Below are 22,568 nucleotides of genomic sequence, written 5' to 3' on the forward strand. Positions count from 1 at the left end.
CTTCCCAGAAACTATGGGGCAGTTTACTAGAAAGAAGCATAGTCCTAGCTATATCTTCAACTGTCATATTCTATCTTTCAACTACTCCATTTTGTAGTGGAGTCCTAGGAGCAGAAAAATTATGATCTATGCCATGCACATCACAAAATTCAGCAAACTTAGCATTTTCAAATTCAGTTCCATGATCAGACTTAAATTGATGCAAGTTGATTACCTAGTTGTTTCTGAGTTTTTCTAACAAAAGAAGTAAACATGTCAAATGCTTCATCTTTAGATGTTAAAAATAATGTCCAGGTAAACCTAGAGTTATCATCAACAAGCACCATTACATATCTTTTACCACCTCTGCTTAATGTTCTCATTGGACCACAGAGATCCATATGGACCAGTTCCACCGTTCTGGTGGTGCTTACCACTTTCTTGCATTTAAAAGAGGATCTTACATGCTTCTCCCTTGCACAAGCCTCACAAAATTTGTCTTCCTTAAACTTGATGTTAGACAGTCCTATCACCAGGTCCTTGAAGACTAATTTATTGAGTTGACTCAGACTTGCATGTCCAAGTCTCTTGTGCCACAGGAGGGGATCATTGTCCAACACACTTAAGCAAGTGAGTTTATTTGTTGAGAGTGTGGGCAGATCTACAATGTAAATATTGTTTACTCTTTTTCCCTACAAAACAATCTTGTCAGTGGTAAGATTTATCACAAAACATCTGGTAGAGGTAAATGCTACCAAGTTACCTCTGTCATACAGTTGTGATACATTGATTAAACTGTATTTCAAGCCATATATCAAGTAGATATTCTCAATAGAGTGAGAGTCTGTCTTACCTACCTTTCCAACCCTAATGATCTCACCTTTCTTTCCATTTGAAAAGGAGACATTACCTCCTTTGAGGTCCTCAAGTGAAAGAAACTGGTTCTTGCTTCCTATCATGTGCTTTGAGCAACCACTATCCATGTACCATATTTGGCTGCTCCCCTTCACTTGGACCTGCAAAAGGAAATCACGGGTTAGTCTTAGGAACCCAAACTAGTTTAGGTCTCTTTCTATAGGAAAAAGGGTGAATCAGATTCTTTTTAGCCAATCCTGACAGCCTATTTTTCCCTTGAACAAATATTTTATTCTTTTGACTAGCATTTTCTTTTGCAGTATATTCACTTTTGTATTGACCAGTCTTACCACAGTGTGTGTAGCTTTTGTTCTCAGGAGGTGTGAGGTACTTGCTTTTGGGATCCCACTTAGGTGCACGGGTCCTGTAGCCAAGTCCTATCTTATTGCTACTATGGTGTTCTTGTAGCCATGAAAGTGCATTGGAGGACCTATTCCATTTACAAGTTCTGTCTAGATCGTGCTTGACCTTGCTTAGATCCTTCTTTAGAACTCTTATCTGCTCATCTTTTTTGTACAACTCATCTTTCATTTTCCCTAAGTTTCCTACTAAAGTGAGATGTGCATGATCAGCTTTCTTATTACCTGTTCCTAACTTCAGTTTTAGATTTTCATATCTAAGCTCTAGGACAGTGGTGTCAAGTTCAAGAACCATGTTCTTTAACTCAGCATTTTTATTATCACTTTCACTAGCCCTAAGTTCCAAACTTTTGCACTTAGCTTTCAAAATCACACATTCCTTAGACATCTGTTCCTTTTCATTATTTATAACCTCAGATACATCAATGAAATCTAGAAGTAACTCAGGTAGCTTTTCTTTAGACAAAAACTTAATCTTGTCTTTGAGATGAATTATACTTACCTCAGATTCCTCCTCGGATTCTCCAATTGCCATAAGTGCTTGTTCATCTCCATCTTCATCCTCTGAGTCCTCATCTGAGCTTTCTCCCCAGGCAGCAACCATAGCCTTTGTTGATCCTTTGTTCTTCTTGGGATGAACTTGTTCCTTCTTCTAGTTTCTTCGTTCAGCTCTTTCCTTCTTCCATTCAATTTCCCACTGAGGATAGTTTTTGATGTGTTGATCAGTCTTCCCACACTTGTAGCAGCCCTCGTTGGTCTGTTTTTCAGGAACCCTTGGTTTGATGTAACTTGCACCTTTTGAGGAACCTTTTCCTCTTATTAGGTACTTCTTGAAGTCCTTTGTGATCATAGCCATTCCATCCTCTTCTAGATCGGCACCTTCAATGACTCTGAGTGCCAGGCTCCTTTCCTTCTTGGATGCATCCATCTTCATGGGTTGCCTTCTAAGTTCATAAGCAATGAGATTTCCAATTAGCTCGTCCAACTTAAGAGTGGAAATGTTCTTTGATCCCTGAATGACAGTGATTTTGCTCTCCCAAGAGGCTGGCAGAACCCTTGTCAAAATCTTTTCAACTTTGTCTTCTTCAAGAATAACCCTTCCAAGAGACTTAAGTTCATTTGTTAGTCTGGAAAACCTTGTATATATCTCCTGGACGATTTCTCCTTTCTTCATGGTGAAATTCTCATATTGAGAATATAATAGTGTTCCCCTAGACCTCTTCACTTGAGGTGTTCCTTCATGAGCCACATGCAAAGTGTCCCAGATTTTCTTAGCAGTGGTATAGTTTTGAATTCTATTATACTCGTCTGGACCAAGTCCACACACAAGCCATTTCTTGGCCTTAGCATTCTTCTCCCATTTTCTCAAGTCCTCGGCATTGCAGTCATCTCTTGTTTTTGGCACATCTACTCCTTCAGCATTCTTCTTCATGGTAGCCAGGGGACCATCGGTGACAATGTCCCATAGCTAATAGTTTTCTCCGATGATGTGATCTATCATCCTATTTTTCCACCAAGAGTAGTACTGGCCATTAAAGAGTGGAGGCCTAGCAGTGGATTGCTCTTCCCAGTTTCCAAGTGGTGCACTTATCTTGATATGTTCCTAAGGTGTTAACCTCTTCAAGGATAACCTGCTTTGATACGAATTGATGTTTTAACTTCAATACCACACAAGAGAGAGGGTGATTTGTGTGGTGTTCAATTTTTCGCTTAAACTGATTATGGAAGGACCTGATTTTTCTAAGTGTTCCTTAACCAACTATTGCAGAAATAGTAAATACGAAAAGTAAAGAACACAAGTATTTTGTGTGAAAACCACTTGGCTTAAAAGGTGAAAAACCGCGACCTACTTTCTAGTAGGATTTTCCAAACTCTCCACTAAATCACTGATCCAAAAACTGTATTTACAAAATACTTTTGTAAACCTAGGATTAACTCTAATCCCGTTATGGCAAACAACCTCTAACTGTTGCGACAACTTCAAGTTAACTCTAACTTGAATACTCTGAGTACCGATTAAAATTGCCTCTAGATAAAGCTAAAAGGTACAATATGAAAACACCTACTACAATTAAACTAGAATAAAAGATAGACACTTGGAACTGGTTCTTCTATCTAGTTCACGTAGCTTCAGGTTTGCACACTTGAATCACACACGAACTGCTTGCAAAAAGCCTTGCTATTTTGCTCACAATTCATGTTTAACTTCTGCATTTTTGTGCATTACTGTAAAATGAGAACATCCTGCAATTTATAGAGTTAGTAGATGAAGAGAATAACTAGAGTTCTAATGCTACTCTTCCTTAGTGGAAGAGTTTCAGTTGATCTCAACTTCTAACTCCTTCCCTATCTTGGATAATATTCTCTTTGAGTAAGGTGTCCTTCTCCTTATCAATTATGCAACCTTTTCGATCAGGAGATATATCAAATATACCAAGTTAAGTTTATCTCCTTCACGTGCATCACACATGCTTGAGTCTGCCCGTTTTTATGAACCTAAGGGATGGACCTGGTTCATGCCTGAGCTTCCCTTGTCAATCTTCAAAATTAACTTTCACTTAAGCCAACAGTATTCTCTATCCGAAATTTCTTTATTTACAAGACTCGATCCTGAGATATCTTATTAATATTAAGGATGGACGGAATCTATCACATCCTTTGGCGGTACCAGACTTGCAAATATAAGACTACTAAAGTGACCGCACGGTTATAGTTGGGTGGTCTAGCAATTATTTGGGCTAACATATGGGCCTTTCCTCAGTATAAGGTAGAGCTAAAGTCCTCTGGGAAATTGCTCTATTTTCCTACCTTGCCTAGCTCAGAATAGATTTAAAATAAAGATAAAAACAAAACAGGTACTCCTAGAAGATAGAGAGAGGATGGTGTGAAGAAAGAAAGTTGCTAAGAAAAAGAAATCAAAAGATTTTTACACATCAATTTTAGGTATGGCCTCTTTAAGGCATTTCAAACTTTAACTGGGTCCAACCAAGTAGAGCACTAGCGTACATAACCATTGTCAACGTGGCCCATCTAAAAGATTAAAAGTGTCTTCAAGCATGAAAGAAAGATGGATTCAGGAGCAAAGACTATACAAAAGGGGATTAAAGGCTATCTTTTGCTTGCACTTAGAATTGTATAAAAGCTAGCTTGTTTTTGCTATCATTGACCATCACAGTGCTTATTAAAATTCCCAAAAAGCTTTCACTTAAATCCAATGAATTTTGACCATATTTTCATGGAGCTATGGGCCCATATGTGCTATACCTCTTTTTATTTGTTTCCAAAGTGGTGTTTGCTATCCAAACTGAATTTGAATTCGCTACTGAAATTTTCATTTGGGGTAAAGTGCTCCTTAACAAAAGTCACTTCATATTCAGGGCTCGAATCAGATATATCTAGTTGAGGATGAAAAAAAATGAACGAGTACTTATCACTCCACCACAACCTATCCTTTGTTGGTTATGTACTATACCTGGTAGGTCATGATCAAAGGTTCAAATTTCTATAATTAATTTCAATGGGGCAGTCCATCATTTGTCTTGTGTTCATGAAATCGACAACTTTGGGATGATAGAGGTATAGTTTGCACAAATGATAAACTGAAAAACATGGTTGTCATTTCCAAGGACCACTTTGTTTGCTTACCACTAAATAATAATTCGAAATGACTAACATATAATGGGTGATGAATGAATAATGTATAGAAGAGCATATCTTAATAGTTAATCCTCGCATTTCAACTAAAAATGATAAATGATGGTTTCCTATTGGTCCACGACATATGATTATGACCAAAGAATTGATAGAAGTAATGGATGCATTTATTGAAAAATAAATAAGAGAATAGCATACTTTATTTTAAACTTATGTGATGTAATTTATTCCAATTGAAAATGTCAACTGATAGAAAAACAAACCTTACAACTTTTAGAAATGAAATCTGAAAGAAATTAGATTTTGGCAATAAATTTTGCAGTCGATTCTCATACAATGTAATGAACTTGTAAATAGCTATTACATAGATTTGATACCTCTTTTCTTGCCATTCCAATTAACGGTGAGAAAGAAATCACAAGGTGACGTTCTTTCTTCATAGTTGCCATTTTCAAAATCTTTAAGCAAAGTATTTTTGTAACTGAAACTAAATGGTCGATAATTCTGATCAAAATAATTTTATCTTTGTAATTAATTCCTTTTAGAGTTATCCATATAATATTATAATTTGCGTTTTGTTTCTAACACTCTTTCTCCTGTTATAGTAAGGAATACTTATATATAAATGAAGAAGCTCTAAGTATTGATGAGAAACAAAATTACAAGTTGAATATTTTCTAAGTAAACAAATTTAACCATTCCACCCCATTATTAATGGAAATGACAGTATGTGAGGAGTGGGTGGGTGGGGCGGAGGGGTAGAGGAAACTTAACCAAAGATCAATAAACCACATGAGGCAACGTAAAGCCTGCTTAAAGAGGGACAAGAATCTTGCTAAAAGCTAAATAATGGAGAACAGTAGGAGACCTAAATGAATGTGTAGTTACTTTTTTAAAAAGATTAAAAAAGGAAAAAATGTCTATTTACTTTTTGACCAATATATTAATGTTTACGTACTATCTATCGAGCAACCCCATGAGGTCAATGAACGCAACTTATAAAAGGAGGATAGCTCAAAAAAGCTTTGGAATCCTATGCAAGTTTAATTTTATATTAATTTTGTTTAATTAGATAGGAGTCTATGGGGCAGAAGTAAAATATTCACTCAACAATTGTTCCTCGTAAAAGTTAAGTAAGATGTTTTCATTGGAAGTTCACACCAATAACCGTAGGCCCTTTTTATAACTGAGAATATCGCTTCTTTCTTCTTTTTTTCAGCAATCAATTGTCTTGCCTAATTTAGATTTGCGCAACACAATTAACCGATAGGTGTTCTCTACTAAAAATTTCTTTATTTACGGAACTTGAATCCCAAACTTTTGATTAAAGACGGAGGAATTCAAATTCCCGTTGTATAGCACTTATATAAGGGGGGAACTATACTTCCTACTAATTTTTTATTTATTTTTATAAAAAATTTCAGATCACTTAAACTTTGATATCACTGATTGGATGAGGTATTTATTTTTGATTGAGGTCAAAAAAGAAAAAGAGACCTATATCTATAGGACTGCACAACCTTTTTTTTTTCTTATTCGGTGTCCGATACCCGCGTTGCATCCCGACTATATTCGGATTCGCGCCGCGTAGTCGTGTAGGATCCCATTCGAGGTAAAGCGCTCCCTACCAAGGATTTTTCCATATCCAAGACTCGAACCCAAGACCTCTGGTTAAGAAAAGTTGCATATGTTTACCCGTAAAATGGTACAGTTGAATTTATATATAGTTGCTAGACAAATGAACTAATTTGACCCTGAAATAATAAAATAATTGAAGAATTATACAATACTTAGCCTCAGAATATAGATGAAATGGCAGGAATGACAGTTCGGAGAACAAGATTTCCGGGCACAACAATGATGAGATCAAAAGCAAGAAAGTAAAATTATATTAAGTTTTACATAGAATGTAGTATAAGTTAGTCAGAAAATTCGTGTCCTTTACAATGATAACTGGGCTCACTATTTATAGTTGTGTCTAGGGAAGAAGGTCCTAGGATTGTACCCTCCTTTAATGTCAATTATGAGGGTCATTAATGAAGATATAACGGTGAACATAAATGCCAAATTCTCTGTAACGCGCAGTCGTCCTTAATGCTGAAGAATATTCTTTATTAAATGCTACCAGGCGCAACGCATTTAATACACCTTTATGAGCGTTATCCCTTCCGGTGACAAGCGGAATAGCTGTGTTCGGTCTTCGGCCATCCCCATTTTGGGTTCCACGTGTCTTTCCTTTATATAACCACGTGTCATATCCTATTTTACCCTATACAGATAGTCCTCTACTTTCCGGTGATATAACTTTTGTGTCACCGGGAAGTTGGTAGAAATACTCTTTTGGCGGGAATTACTATAACTCCCTCTGCAGTCTTCTGATGGTTGATTAGACGCACGCCTCTCCGCATTTACTGCCCCGAACACGTCATCCTACGATTCAGCATAACTTTCGCCGATTATCGAGGTAATCATGGCCATGAATTTAGCCACCAAAATTTTTCTTATACGCATCATCCTTCTCCTATGCACTTCATATTTTCTCGAACTTCTGACTTGCATCTTTGTTCTCCACCTTTTCTCTAATTCTCTTCAAACAAAAACATTTTCCTTCTTCTATTCAATGTCTCCCTCTTCAAAGCGTGTTGGTTCTTCAAAAAGCAAGAACAAAATCGAAGACTCTGGTCCTCCAACGATGGGTTCCATCATCCCAGAAGTCTTAGCACCACAAAAGATTTCAAAGAGAGATTTCCTACTGCCAACCCTCGTACATGGTCTGTCAGTACGTATCCTTCTTCCATTCGTCCTTCCAATATTCCTACTGTGAAGGAAAACTGCCATTGCCATGAGTTAGATATTGTTGCTCCTGATCTATCGGAGTGAGTGACCCTTCCCAAGGAGGGTTTTACATATTTTTACACGTATCCCTTTACTTTGGATGCGTTTTCTTTGAGTGGAGAGCTAGATTCTGTGATTATGGAGTTTTGCCTCCGCTACCAAATATATTTGGCACAAGTAATTCCTTCTGTGTGGAGGACGATTGCCTGCCTCCGGTGCTTGTGCTAGGAGACTAGAGAAGAGCTAACCTTAGCTCATATGATGAATCTCTACTCTTCCAAGATTTTCCGTAGGGGAATGATAAACCTATGCAAACGTGGCCACCATGTTCTGTTGACCAGCATGGATGATGATAACGATCGTGGATGGACGGAACCTGCCACCGATAAAATCATTCCGATAATGGCTTCATCATTTCTGGTCGCTTGGAATCGCACTCGTAAGATTTTTCAATTAATATTTCCCTTTACTAAATATTCCTTTGTGGCCGTATTGACTCTTCATCCCATCACATGTTTCAGCAACTCGATGGGTCCACTGGTGGTGGAAGGCTTGGACTGGTGGGTCCAGAAGATCTTGAATGTTACGACACCCAAAACTTGTTTGTGGAAAGTACTGACCCTTAAATATGGGTGGAAGGCCAAATATCATGGTAATTTGAACTTACCTTGTTTCTATTTTTTTATGTGAAGAACTTGGTTGAACCCTTCTGATTTGTTCATGAAATTAGGTCTACCCGCGGGCTTTGTTTCTGTCCCTGAGGAGGACGTCTTGGCTGATCCCGTTGATGTAGGGAGGCTGCTTCATGAGGCACTTACTCAAACAGGTATCTCCAAGCCTGCTTTGGGCGCAAATGTTTCACCGTGGGGGTCCCCGGCTGGAGAACAAGCAACCAAAAAGAAGGCGTTCTTCCATCCCCGTCTGTTGAGTTAGCTATGCCAACCGAGGACGACGTCCCGACACTCTGGGGGTTTTGATTTGGTAGAAAATGCCAACTCCCGCTATCGGGTCCCAACTGTTGTGCCCGGTATTGCGGGGCTGAGTACCGAGTCCCTGCCGTCTTTGGTTGGCGAGCATCCAACTACCAGCACTAGACTTGATGCAACTACTTCACACCGTTCAATTCCATCAGCTTCAACCCCGTCTTCACCAGCACCAACAACTACTACATCATATCCATCTTCATCCACTCTCCCACCAGCAACTGCTACATCATCTCCACCGGCCACATCTGATCACGAAAGAAATATTCCTCCTCCCTAGTCCCCAGTTCATGGGAATTTGGGACAAAATTATGTTGCCCCTTCTGAAGATCCGAGGAGGAATGTTACCCTCTCGGTCTCTACTGGGTGCAACCTGCTTTTCCGACCGGTGGAGCTTGCTAACTATCTGAAGCCTTTGGCTTCAGAGAAAGATTGGGAAAATATTCAAGCACTATTGGGGGAGTGTTTGTTGAACAATGCCATGCACAACTTTAAAGTTTTACTTTTCTTGTTTTGTAGGACAACTTTCTTGCTTCCGAGGGCCTTCAGAAGCTGATTCGTGAGAAGGAGGAACTTATTTCTGAGCGGGATCAACTTTTGGTGGAACAGTTCAAACCATTCTCTGCCTCTCGGAGCTGGAAACCAAAGCTACTGAGACTGTTGTTTTGGAGGCTCGTTTGCAGCAAAGCAAGCAAGAGGTGGTAATTAGCCAAGAAATTGGCCCGCTGAGGGTTAGATTTGATGAAGCTAAGGCTAAATGGGCTGAAGTCCAGGACGACGTTCTTGCTGCAATCGAGCTCGAGGTTGCCACTGCTGAAAAAGTGACTGACCTAGAGGCAGCCTTGAACTCCAAAATCGAAGAGATTGCTACTGCGAGTGCAAAACATGCCCAGTTGGAAGAGAAGCACAAGAAAACGATCGAGCATAACAGGCTTTTAAGCTCAACTGTCCGCGACCTTGATGTTAGCCTCAGATCTGTTAAGTCTTCTCGGGAAAGCCTTTCTACCGAGGTAACTCAACTCAAAGAAGAACTTAAGCGTCGATCGGCTTCCCTCATCGTTAAAAAACTTATGCCATGTACAACATAAGGAGAAAAACCTTGGAAGAGACCAAAGCAGGTATCATTGACTTAGATGTCAAATTGCTAAGGCCTGAGAGCTTGAGTTGGCTGCTAAAGATGAACTCCCGGTGCAACATGATGCTCCTAGTTCTTTCGGTTCTGGTTCTGAGTTTTCGGGAACTGAAGAGGAATCAGAAGGCGACGATGTTGAAGATCAAACTGCGAGAAATGCCAAGCCATCGTTGGATCCACCCACTTCTCCTAGGGGCGCAAATACTTCTCTTCCTCTTAATTCCGGAGATACTGCAGTTTAGCTTTTCTTTTCTTTTTCCCATTCTTGTACTTTTGCCATTTTGGCATGTTCTTGTAAATAAAGACATATTTTTTCTCAAGTATTGTTTGAGTCTTACTTTTGTTTGAATATCCATGCAAGTCTTTAACTTTTGCATTTGTTTAAGAATTTTGTGCGCGTTTTTTTGTTTGCGCTTTGCTATGTGTAATCTCGGATGCTTTTTCCTTGAAGCACTTTGGCTCCAAGTATTATCCCTTTTACGCGAGGGTTTCTATAAGTGTTTGTGCAAGTTTACTTTCTGTGTCCTTTCGTGTACGTCATCGGGTGCATCTTCCCCCAAAGGCATTTTGATTCCAGGCATAAATTCTTCAAAACCAACCCTTTAACGTGAGAGTTTTCATAAGAGATGACCATCTTATGTTTGCGGTACTCTTAAAGAGGACATCTCTTGTTCATTACGGCACTAGCATTTGAAGTACTTGTTTAACTTTCAAATGAAGAAGTTAGTTCATCATTCAGACTAGAAACAAGATAAAAATAAAAGGATTTCATTTCATTTAATTCCTTCTATTTTCGAAAGTATACAAGCATTTGCTATACTAAAAAGAAATTGCCATTACTTGTGGCTATCTTATAGAATTTGTTTCTAAGGGGTTGGCTGAGCAGTCCCCAATCTCGGTGACAATTATGTTTTCGGATTTTCGTTCTTAGTTGAAGTGGATGTTATTGATGTCGTATCCTCATATCATTCCCCCCAGTGTTCTAATGCTAAGAATGCGAATTGGAACACTGGAAGTCTTGTACTTTCAAAGATTTCATCAGTGAATTGCCAGATAATCCTTAACTCGGTAACATACCTTACTTTCCCTCAGGAATCTATGTTATCAAGCAAAATATTATCTAACAATCCTCTAGTGGTTTGTGCTCGTGAACGGCCAGGTAACCTTTTCTCAATAGCAAACTTAACTTCCAAGTAGGAATTTTCTATAGAGCCAAAGACTATCTAACCATCCCCGAGTGGAAATTTGCTTGTTTGCCTTGCTATTAAAGGTCTTACTGCTGCTATCTTCGTAGTATGCTTTCTATCCCTGCCTCATTGAAAACCTTGCTAGAAAAACCCAATTGGGACAAAAACTGAACGAAGGAAAAAAAAGAGTGCAACACATACTTTCATCTTGGATAATGTTTATCAGCAATAATATCTTTTGAGGTGTGCCACGTTCCAGTTGCTAGGAAACTTGTCTCCATTCTGGTTCTCCAACTCATATGAACCTTTCCCAGTGATAGCTGAAATTTGGTAGGGACCTTCCCATGTTGGTCCCAGCTTCCCCGCGCTGGGCTCCCAGGTATTTTGAGTTACTTTCCTTAGAAACAAATCTCCTACTTTGAAACAACAGAGGTTGGCTCTTTGATCATAATACCTCTCTATTCTCTGCTTTTGAGCCGCCATTCTTACATGCGCCAAGTTCTTGCGTCCCTCAAGCAGCTCCAAGTTGATAGACATTGTGTTTGATTCTTCATTTGCCTGGAAATATTTCAAAGTAGGTTCCCCTACTTCCACCGGGATTAGAGCTTCTGCACCGTACACAAGAGAAAAAGGAGTTTCTCCTATGCTCAATTTAGTCATTGTTCGGTAGGCCCATAGAACTCCGAGAAATTCTTCGGGCCATTTGCCTTTTGCCGCTTCCAACCTTTTCTTGAGGTTTTGAATAATCACTTTGTTCGTTGATTCCGCTTGACCATTTGCATTAAGGTGAAGATATGATCCTTTTTATCTTCAAATCTTTAAGGAACTTTGTAACTTTTACACCGATAAACTGCGGACCATTGTGGCATGCTATCTCTTTTGGTATCCCGAACCAGTAAATTATATTTTCCTACAATAAATCAACCACTTCGCGTTCTCTAATCTTCTAATAAGGACCTGCTTCCACCCATTTAGAAAAATAGTCAGTCAAAATTAAAAGAAATCTTACCTTTCTAGGAGCTGGTGGCGGCGGTCTGACGATGTCCATCCCCCATTTCATGAACGGCCAGGGGACAGAACCGAATGTAGGGTTCTGCCGGTTGATGCATTAGTGGTTTCTAACGCTGGCACTTATCACATTTTCTTACGAAGTTTTTGGCATCCCGTTCTATGCGTGGCCAGTAATATCCTGCCCGTACCAATTTCAGCACCAATGATTTTGTGCCAGAGTGGTTGTCGTATATCCCTTCATGGACCTCTCTCATGACGTAGTTAGCTTTGGATATTCCTAAACACCGAGCGAGCGGGCCTTGGAAAGATTTTCTATACAACTGGCCTTTCTTGAAGTTGTATCGTGCAGCTTTTGCGCATAATGCCCATGATGCTTTAGGGTATTCAGGCAACTTCATGTGCTCGAGATAGTCGATTATTTCATTTCTCCATTCCCATACCAAACTAGTCGTATTTACCTCGTAGTAACCATATGTATCGAGAACTGAGTTTGTTAGTTGTACTACAGCCTCAGACTCCGTTCCCTTTATTTTCTTTGATGATCCTAAGTTCGCCAACACATATACTTCTGTGTTATCCTCCCTTGGGATTTGAGTAATTAACTACTCTCGGAATTGCACCAACAGAGCCTGGACCTTTATCACATATTGTTTCATGCGTTCTTCTTTAGTGTCAAAGATCCCGTAGACCTAATTTACTACCACCTATAACTCAAATTTGATTTCGATGACCTCAGAGTCAAGTCCTCGAGCCAATTCAAGTCCTGCAATCAAAACTTCATACTCTGCTTTATTGTTAGTTAAAGGGATCGTTTGATGGCTTGCCTCAAAGTTTCTCCTGAAAGCGTGATTAAGCCTATTCCAAGTCCGGACTTATAAGCCACATCCATAAATAAGGTCCAAACTCCCGATGTCGATTCTGACACTATTGCTGCCTTCTTGGTTTCCAGAGGCAGCATTCCTGGACTGAAATTGGCCACGAAGTCAGCCAAGATTTGTGACTTAATTCCAGTCCGTAGTTTGTATACAATGTCGAACTCACTCATTTCGATGGACCATTTTTCTCCAATCTGCCCGAGAGCTCGGGCTTATGGAGGATGTTTCGCGAAGGAAAAGTAGTCACCATAGCTATCAGGTGGCATTGGAAGTAGGGCCTCGGCTTCCGAGCGACAACTATGAGAGCTAAAGACAGTTTTTTCAAATGTGGGTAGCGAGTTTATGCTCCTGTTAAAATTTTGCTAACATAATAAATGGGAGATTGCGTACATTCATCCGCACAAACTAAAATCGCACTTACCGCAACTTCTGAGACCGCGAGATAGACCAGCAACGTTCGCATTTTTTTGGTTTTGAGAGCAATGAAGGACTTGATAAGTACCTCTTCAAATCCCTCAAAGCTTGCTGGAACTCTGGTATCCATTCGAAATTATTTTTCTTTTTGAGTAATGTGAAGAAACCATGATATTTTTCTGACGACCGGGAAATAAACCTGCTCAAAGCTGGCAACCTTCCTGTGAGCCTTTAGACTTCTTTTATGCTTGATAGTTGATCCTGGATGTCTTCTATGACCTTGATTTTATTGGGGTTTACCTCTATTCCCCTTTGTGAGACCAGAAACCCCAGAAACTTACCAGAACTAATCCCGAATATGCATTTCTCGGGATTAAGTTTCATGTTATGCTTTCTTAGGATGTCGAATGTTTTTTGCAGATGTTTGAGGTGGTCACCTGCATTCAAAGACTTAAAGAGCGTATCGTCTATACAAACTTCCATAGTTTTTCCTATTTGATTTTCAAACATTTTTTCACGAGCCGTTAATAAGTGGCTCCAGCGTTGTTCAACCTGAAGGGCATCACATTATAACAATATGTATCGAAATTCATTATAAACGAAGTCTTTTCCTTGTCTTCTTGGTTCATCTTGATTTGGTTATACCCGGAATAAGCATTGAGGAAACTCATTAACTCATGCCCGACCGTGGCATCAATCATTTGATCGATTTTTGGTAATGGGGACGAGTCTTTCGGTCACGCCTTATTAAGATCTTTATAATCTAGACATATACGGAATTTATTGTTCTTCTTAGGAACTACCACTATGCTAGCCAGCCAGTCCAGATATCTTACCTCTCGGATCAAACCGATATTAAGCAAGTGGGTTACCTCTTCTTTGACGAATTTATTCCTGGATTCGGCAATAGGGCACTTCTTTTGTCTTACCGAAGGTACGTTGTAAATCCAAGCTTAACTTGTCCACTACTACCTCCATCAGGATACTTGTCATATCCTCGTGCGACCATGCAAAACGATCGGCATTAAATTTGAGAAATTCAATAAAACCAGACCTGAGCTCCGGGTACAGTCCCGTTCCCAAATGGAATTTCCTTTATAGGAATTCTTTGAACAATGCAATTCGCTCCAATTCTTCCGCCGTGGACTTTGTTGCGTCCATCTCTTCTGTAACTTGGAAATATCTCGGCACCTGATAATGTTCTGACGACCCTGCTCCCAGACTAACTTCTTCTAGCTCGGGAGTAGGTGCCAGTTCCTGTAATTGCTATGATGTGTGTTCCTTTCCTTTGCTACTGTAAACCGAAATTGCATTCATCTCCCTTGCCGCTGGTTGATCACCCCTTATCTACTTGATTCCTTCGGGCGCTGGAAATTTCAGCAATTGGTGATATTTTGAGGGTACAACTTTCATCCCGTGTAGCCATGGTCTTCCCAGGATGATATTGTATCCCATGTCACCATCTACTATTTCGAAAAGAGTCGTTTTCATTACTCCTTCAGCATTCGTGAGCAGCAAAATCTCCGCTCGGGTCGTTACGCTCGCGAGGTTAAAACTAGTGAGGAGCTTTATGGTCGGGATAATACTTCCGGTGAGTTTAACTTTCTCCAATACTCTCCATTGTATGATATTAGCCGAACTACCTAGATCCACTAGAACACATTTAATTTTAAAGTCTAACACATTTAAAGAAATTACCAGTACATCGTCGTGCGGTAACAACAATCCTTCTGCGTCCTCTTCCGTGAAAGTGATATCATCTTCCCAGAGCCTTTTACTATGAGTTATTGATACTTTTGTCTTCTTTGCTGCCGAAAAGGTGACCCCGTTAATCTCATTCCCTCCGAAGATCATATTAATGGTTTGACATGGAGGTTCTTCTCTTGATTTCGAGGGTTCTACGTAGTCTCTGTTACGACCATAGTTGTCATTAGCTCGGTCACTTAAGAATTCTCTAAGGTGTACCCATTCTTCAACAGTGTTGCCACTTCTTTTCGAAGGTGTCGACAGTCCCTGTCCGGTGACCATTCGTCCCATGGTATTCATATCATAAGTTAGGATCCCTCTGACTGGAATCAGATCTCATTGGTCTTGGGAACCGTGCCTCTTTGATATTTCTCATGGCTGACACCAATTCCACTGTACTGACATTAAAGTTGTATTATGATAACTTGGGGTAAGAAGGATCCCAAGAGCCCAACGTTTCCTTATCCTGTAGCGATCTATTGCTCCACCCACGATCGATCCTTCTGTTAACGGTGAAATTGTCTGCTGTTCGGGAGCCTCTGCCATGGCTTTCGGTCCGTTCGTACGGCAAAAACCAGCCCCTCGAAGTCCGTCTATCCGAGTCGTAGTCATCTTTGATTTTTTTTTTTTTCTTCTGTCCTTTGGTCAACGATGGAAATCCAACTTGATCATCTTCGATTCTTATCTTTGGCTCGTACCGGTTGTGGATATCTGCCCAAGTCGTTGCTTGAAACTCAAGCAGGCTTTCCTTTAATTTTCGGGAAGTGTCTAAACTTCTCGGATTCAGCTTCTTAGTGAATGCTTCAGCTGCCTATTCATCCGGGGCAACCGGGAGCAACATTCTTTCCTTTTGGAATCGGGTGACAAATTCTTGTAGTAACTCGGACTCTCCCTGCGCAATCCTGAATATATCGGCCTTCCGGGCTTGTACTTTTCCGGCCCCGGCATGAGCCTTGATGAAAGAATCCGCGAGCATCTCAAAGGAATCTATGGAATGATCGGGTAATAATAAATACCATGTCAGAACTCCCCTCGTGAGAGTTTCTCCGAATTTTTGTAGCAACACAGATTCAATTTCATGAGGAGCTAAATTATTTCCTTTTAGCGCCATTGTAAGTGGTAATATGCTTTTGGAAATTCCACGTGTCTTTCCTTTAGATGACCACGTGTCATATCATATTTTACCCTATACAACACAATCCTTCTATAAGAAAAAGACAAGCCAAATGACATATATATTCTTTCCTGTAAAGGAAAAGGAAAGATCAAACAAGGTAAATGTGTTTTACTTTCTTCAAGGAAACGAAAAGACCCAGTTATATATGCTAATTGAAACACCTGCAAACTCATTCATTATCGATATGCTTTTTGGGTAATAGAAATTTTAACAATGAAGCTCTTTTTCTGTTATGAAATAGGTGAAGTTACGTTTGTACATTTATACCTCACTGATTTTTGAAGTAGTAAAAAAATGTCAATGGCACAAGAAACTGAACGTACGTAATATTAGTTCTCAACCTCCGATACTCTAATTTTTTTGGGTATATTAGAAAAGACTAAATATATTCTTAAAATCTTTAATAACTTACATAGCTTGATTAGCGAGGAGACAAAAACTTTATTCCTTGAGCGCAACTTCTCATATTATCAAATCATCTTCATGCTTGTGACCTTCATTTGCTAGGAAGTCTGCACATTTGCTTGCCTCCCTCTAAAGGTATATAATTGTTGAAGACATAATTAAATAAATAAAAGTGTACTCTACTAACAATTTAATTAGCTTTTAGATGAGATGATCATACATTTCAATATAGTATCAGAGCAGACAGAGGTCCTTGGTTCGAGTTTCACTGCCACTCAATATCAAAAAGAATTTTCACGTGTTTGGCTCATAAAAAAGAATCAAGCCAACACGTGAGGGGCATGTTGAAGACATAATTAAGTAAAAAAAAGTGTGCTCCATCTAATTGCTTAAGCTTTTAGATGAGATCACCACACATTTCACAATAATAGTAGCTTTAGTAATTTCCAATAAATATTTACAATCTTCTATTCTTCTTTACAGGCTTTATAATTAAGATATCGGTGATATTGTATGTCCTCCTCTTCAATTAGTTTTGAAGAATGATTATTGGAAAACATATACTCGCAGCTTTTATCTAAACATATTTTTAATTAGATTTTTGAGTACTTATTTAAAAAAATTAAAAGATATTAATTTTTATTATTGGACGGAGTAAAAGAAATCGGCTCAAAGGGATAGATAAAGCTATTCTGTGAAAGCAGCCTAAAAAGCGAAGATATCAAAATGTATATGATTTTGATTGAGAATAGGAGCATGTCTTATCATATATCATTGCCCAACTTTTACTTCCAGAAACTAACATATCTTAAACGGTACAACTATAAAGGTGAATACCCTACAAAACAAAGGTATTTAAAAGGAAAAAAAAATCAACTAGAACTCTATGGTAAACCCTACTAAGCTCCATATTTAAACACCGTAGCTTTCTACAAATTTAATATGAATAAATTTGCATATAGAAGATGAGAAACTCGAGTGAGGTCCTTAATAAATATGGGCAAATTAATCTAGTAAACAACAAATTAAGTTCTGATGCCAAGACGTTGATCTACTAAAGCTAATACTCGATTGTGACTAGCTCTAAATTTTACGACTATCATGTGCTTTATGCACATATTCAAGAGATCCTCTCTATTTTTACGAATACAGTTTTCAATAGTAAATGAATAGAGTGGCCGAGCTTGAAGAGGAATCGCCCAAAGCAATGAAATCCATTTTGCTCTGAGAGATACTGAAAATTTGCTTTCAGTTGGTGCTATAGTGAGAGCATTAGCTCTTCTCTTATCCCCGATGTTGAAGGAAAATGAAGTCTTAGCTAGCAAGATCAATCTTATCTTTCATTCCGTTAAAGAAATTATTTGATTTATGATTATCATAAATTATACTTCCTCCATTTCAATTTATGTGACATACTTTTTTTATTAATCTGTTTAACAAATAATAACATATTTTTATATTTGAAAACAATTTAAATTTATATTTTTTATTATACCCCTTTTACGCTTAATGAGAAGCTTTCTAGCCATACAACGCAAATTACATTACTGTGATAATAAGTTTCAAATTTTATTGCCACACAAATATTTTGTCATGTTTAACACTATAAATTTTAGAAATCTTCTTTTTTTCTTAAGCCGAGTCAAACTACCTCGCGTAAACCGAATTGGAGTGAGCATTCTTTACGCTGAAATGTGGTTTTCCATAATCCAAATAAGAAAGTAATTATCTAATGCATAAGTTTAACCAACATAAGTAATTACGTACATGTAACTTTAGCTTGCTTTTAGCGTTTCAGTTCAAATTAATTGTAGGCATGGATGTTCAGTTGCATAAACAGCTCAAAGAAATGGAGAAAAATAATCGGTTGATTTCTTTTTTCTTTCTTTCTTTCTTCCTTCCTTCCTTCCTTCCTTCCTTCCTTCCTTCCTTCCTTCCTTCCTTCCTTCCTTCCTTTCTTTCTTTCTTTTCCATTCTTTTAAGCGTCGAGGAGGGTTAATTTATGTTAATTTTGATTAACAGAAATATCGAAATGGAATGACAAAAAAGAGTTTATATATGGCAAAAGAAGAAGCTAGCTCTTTCTCAATAACACACGTTGATACTAAGTAGATTGAAACAAAGCAGCTGGAAGTACAAGGCTACATTTAATACCTAATAAAGCTCGCGAAATAAAGATTCAGCTACACTCGGTCGATATGATTTTTTTTTCTTTTTCTTTGAGATCATAATTCATCTAAAGATTCCTACAAGTGAATAATATAAATATCAAAATATCAAAAGGAAAAGGGAAAAAAGAAAAATAGGAAGAGAATAGGTAGGATTTGATAGGGCAAAAAGAGATCTTCTTCCGAGATATCATCTTCTCCACGTCTTTCTAGCTTGATTCTCTCTTAGACTGCAACACCTGAATAAATATAATATTATTTACTTAATAAAAGAAAATATATAATGGGTAATTTTTTTATTAAAATTCAAGGGAAGAAATGAATTTTGATTAATTACCCAAAAATGGAGAATCAATGTTGAATTAAAACGAGGACTTGTTACCAGCTAAGTCCCTAGGTGCATTGCATCTGAAACACTCCATCCTGCTGGCAAAGTTGTGCTCATTGCACCCTAACCTGTTAATAATTTCAAATATTTTTATAACAATGGGCTACAAATTAAAGAAAAAATGAGCCTAAAAATTCAAATATTTGCTGTTCTAAACATGCACGCTAATTGTTTTTAAATTGGACCAATAGCTGTACTTTCATCCATCGTTCTTACTTATGCCCGGGTGTTATTCAAAATTTCAAACCAGATAGAAACTACTTTATTTAAAGTTGGTCACTGAATCTAACAATCACGATCTTTTAGTATTATTTTTTTGGCTGGAGGAAGAGAAAGCAGAAATTGAGACGAACACACGTTTTTTTTTTTGTTTTTTTTGTTTCTCTAATAGTACAAGTTTTATTTATTTACTTTTGAGTTTAATTATATAAACTTATAGTATTATAAAGTATCAGGTCTTTTAAAGATAACTGAGCGTAGATATCCATAATACGTACGGGGTTTACTTAGGCACCAAGATAGCGAAACTTATGGCAGCTAAATGTATTGCCTTTGTTTTCTACTGAAACTTTAAGATTGTATTTACCTGGTGCAAATCCAGTCACCGGACTTCCATCCAGAGCGGCTGCCGCCACTAGCACTACCGAAGCCAAAGCCTCTCGGGCGGGACGACATCATATGTTCAGCGTCAAAGCCGCCGCCACCACAACCACCACCAGAGGATTCATCCTTAAAAGCACCGCACTTGAAGCAGCTTGAGCGGCTGGCAAAGTTGTGTGCGCCACAATTCCCTACGGCGCAGTACCAGTCGCCGGGCCTTACATCAGGGCCGGTACTGAAGCCGAAAGCGGAGGAGCCGCCGCCTCCTCTTCCGCCAAAGCAGCTTCCAAAGTCATGACCGTGACGTGGCTCTCCACATCTTTGGCATGAGTCTCTCCTTTGGAAGTTCAAGTGCTGGCATGACCTGCAATTCCAGTCTCCTGGTCTGCTCATTTTCTCCTTTTTCCCTATAAATTCATATAAAATATTATTGAGACCACTGGTCAAATTATGAGCACTTGGAAAAATTAACCAAAAAAAACCATGATTTTTGTATGTACGCAGCATTCTTTTGATGCTTTCTAGGTAATAAAACTTAAGTTGAAAAGAATGTTATTTACACTATCATCAAAATTCATGTCACCGAAACATAACTTAAATTAATTATTGATAATGAATTGAATTAATGATCTGAAAAGTAATCTAAAAGTCTGTTATAACAAATTATATTATATCCTGAAAGTATAAAAATGGTTAAATTAATAAAAATTTAGGGGGAGAGAAAAAGGTAAAACAGAGAAAGAGTCTTCGACTTTATTCATTTTCTTGGATGTACAAAACAACTGTCACTAATGTTGAAAAAGGACATGGAAAGAGAATATCTGTTTCCATTTTGATTCTAAAATGAATAGTGGGCAATAAGAGATTCTAAAAAAAAAATAATTCAAACGACAACTGCACGGTCAAATTAGGTTTGTAAGCAAAAAATTCTCTGGATATAATTTAAGCGAAGATATATAGAACAAAAGTTTAAAGACAATTATGCCCTTAACCCTCACTAACTACAGCATTAAGAATAAAAACAAGGAAATTAAGAAAGAGTGAATAGGGATTAGACAAATGATCACTGCATGTGTATGCGCTCCATATAAGATATGCAAATAATGTTGAAGGAAGAATTTGTCAAGAAATAAGTTGCGTTAATTAACAAGGTGAAAGGCTGACCTTGGAAGAAATATAAAACAAATAGAACACAAAATGAGCTAATTAAGATAGTGGCTTTAGATAATAACGTTGTTGTTTGCAGGAGTAAGAGAAGTAGAAGACTAGATTTTAAATCTAAGAAACAAGTTGTGGATTCTTGGTGTTGTTTGCAGAGCTTTATATACTGCAAAATTCCTCGAACTTCGAGAGGATAAAGGCAGCGGTGGGATGTTCTTTTTCACGTAGCTAAATTAATTAGCCTCCCTTTAAACAGTAGAATCCCTACTAAAGGAAAACAAAATTAAAAATAGTGGAGTAGTAAAAGAAAGAAAAGCAAAAAACGATATTTTACAAGAAAACAGAATATAATGTTGGATTCTAACGATAATGGAATATTTGTTTGTCAAATTTGATATAGTTTCTCTTAGCTATGTTTACAACATCTTTAATTTTAAGGCTTCAAGAGATGTGAATAAGGATATATGTGCGTGGATGCCTTGAAACGAATACCAACAAAATACATGATATAATTCCATATATACCCTTAATTACTCATAAAATCATCGATCTTATAGTTAGTTGCAGAAACTACTTACAATTTTTTCTCTCAATTTTCAGTAAATATCCTAAGATATTAATTTGGCCAAAAATCAGTGAAGGTTGGTCGGAAATCATCCAAACACATTTTAAAATATCATTTTTTTACTAAAAAAAAATGCTCCCTCGTTCAAACCATCACATGACATCAAGGAATTGATTGTTTTATTTGATTTTTATTCTTTAAGAAGTATATATAACTATGAAAGCGTAGCAGGACTAAATTATCCTGCTTGAAATAATATCAAGAATGGAAAGACTGTTTGACAACATAACTAATACACAATTGTGAAAGGAATTATATAATTTAGTGCATGAACTCGTTGAAGCATGCATTAAAAAACCTTTGACTAAATCATTTTAGGGCCCTTAATTTGCTTACGTGGCCAACATCATAAGGTCCACACAAGCCCCACATGGCAAAATTGCTTGCTTGTTAACTCGTCATTGGATAAGAATAACATGAACTAAATAGGTTTCAACTTGGAGCCAGACAAAATGAATATTCCGTTTATTTTTTATGCTCTCAATATTGACCCCCACAACTTATTCTTATCTCGAAATTCACCTGTGAAGGAGGGGTCACGTCTCCCTTTCAAAAAATAAAAAATAAAAAATAAAAAAAATCCAAGAGTCGCTATACATGGGAAAAATGGTCATTCCTTTAATATCTTTTGAATATTCCAATTTTGTACTTGGAAGGTCAAAGTTGCATAAGTAAGTCAAAAGGACACTCATTGAACACATTTTTCTTTGTATCGAACCGATGTAAGGGGTTACTTTAGTCATTTTATAAACTAATATGACCCTAATTTACTATTCCTAGCTCAAGGTCATTTGTTAACGAAGAATATAGTTCCAAATCTTTATTACTATGTTTTGTGAGATTAACTCTTGAATCATAGAAGATATATTAACAATCTATTTGCTATATAATGGCTCTAATGGGATTAACATGCTTTTTAACTAACGTAGGTCGCAAGAAATGAAATGATTAAGT

General features: G+C 37.8%; 2 protein-coding genes across 3 annotated transcripts; both read right to left on the minus strand.

Moving 5' to 3' along the window:
* Positions 1 to 1,905: 1,905 nt before the first annotated feature.
* LOC138875891 (uncharacterized) lies at positions 1,906 to 2,685 on the minus strand. The gene has a single exon (XM_070154766.1). The coding sequence runs from the start codon at positions 2,683 to 2,685 to the stop codon at positions 1,906 to 1,908; it is 780 nt and encodes a 259-aa protein (XP_070010867.1).
* Positions 2,686 to 18,731: 16,046 nt separating this feature from the next.
* LOC104211318 (RNA-binding protein involved in heterochromatin assembly dri1) lies at positions 18,732 to 21,130 on the minus strand. 2 transcript variants are annotated; one of them, XM_009760364.2, is made up of 4 exons: positions 20,993 to 21,130; positions 19,815 to 20,235; positions 19,223 to 19,296; positions 18,732 to 19,079 (listed from the first exon to the last, which is right to left on the minus strand). In XM_009760364.2, exons 2-4 carry the CDS (start codon positions 20,219 to 20,221, stop codon positions 19,066 to 19,068), a joined length of 495 nt encoding a protein of 164 aa, XP_009758666.1. In that variant the 5' UTR covers positions 20,222 to 20,235; positions 20,993 to 21,130; the 3' UTR covers positions 18,732 to 19,065. The 2 variants fall into 2 exon arrangements, with proteins under 2 accessions (XP_009758666.1, XP_009758665.1); XM_009760363.2 differs by having other exon boundaries at positions 19,178 to 19,296; positions 20,993 to 21,129.
* Positions 21,131 to 22,568: the final 1,438 nt, after the last annotated feature.

Source organism: Nicotiana sylvestris, chromosome 8 (assembly GCF_000393655.2).
Source record: "Nicotiana sylvestris chromosome 8, ASM39365v2, whole genome shotgun sequence".
Classification (NCBI taxonomy): domain Eukaryota; kingdom Viridiplantae; phylum Streptophyta; class Magnoliopsida; order Solanales; family Solanaceae; genus Nicotiana; species Nicotiana sylvestris.

Bases quoted from the DNA above. Each gene is read 5' to 3' on its own strand.
- LOC138875891 (XM_070154766.1), bottom strand. From the start codon at position 2,685: ATGAAGAAGAATGCTGAAGGAGTAGATGTGCCAAAAACAAGAGATGAC.
- LOC104211318 (XM_009760363.2), bottom strand. From the start codon at position 20,221: ATGAGCAGACCAGGAGACTGGAATTGCAGGTCATGCCAGCACTTGAAC. The intron at 19,297-19,814 runs GTAAATACAATC...AATTATTAACAG, and splicing joins GGTGACTGGATTTGCACCAG to GTTAGGGTGCAATGAGCACA.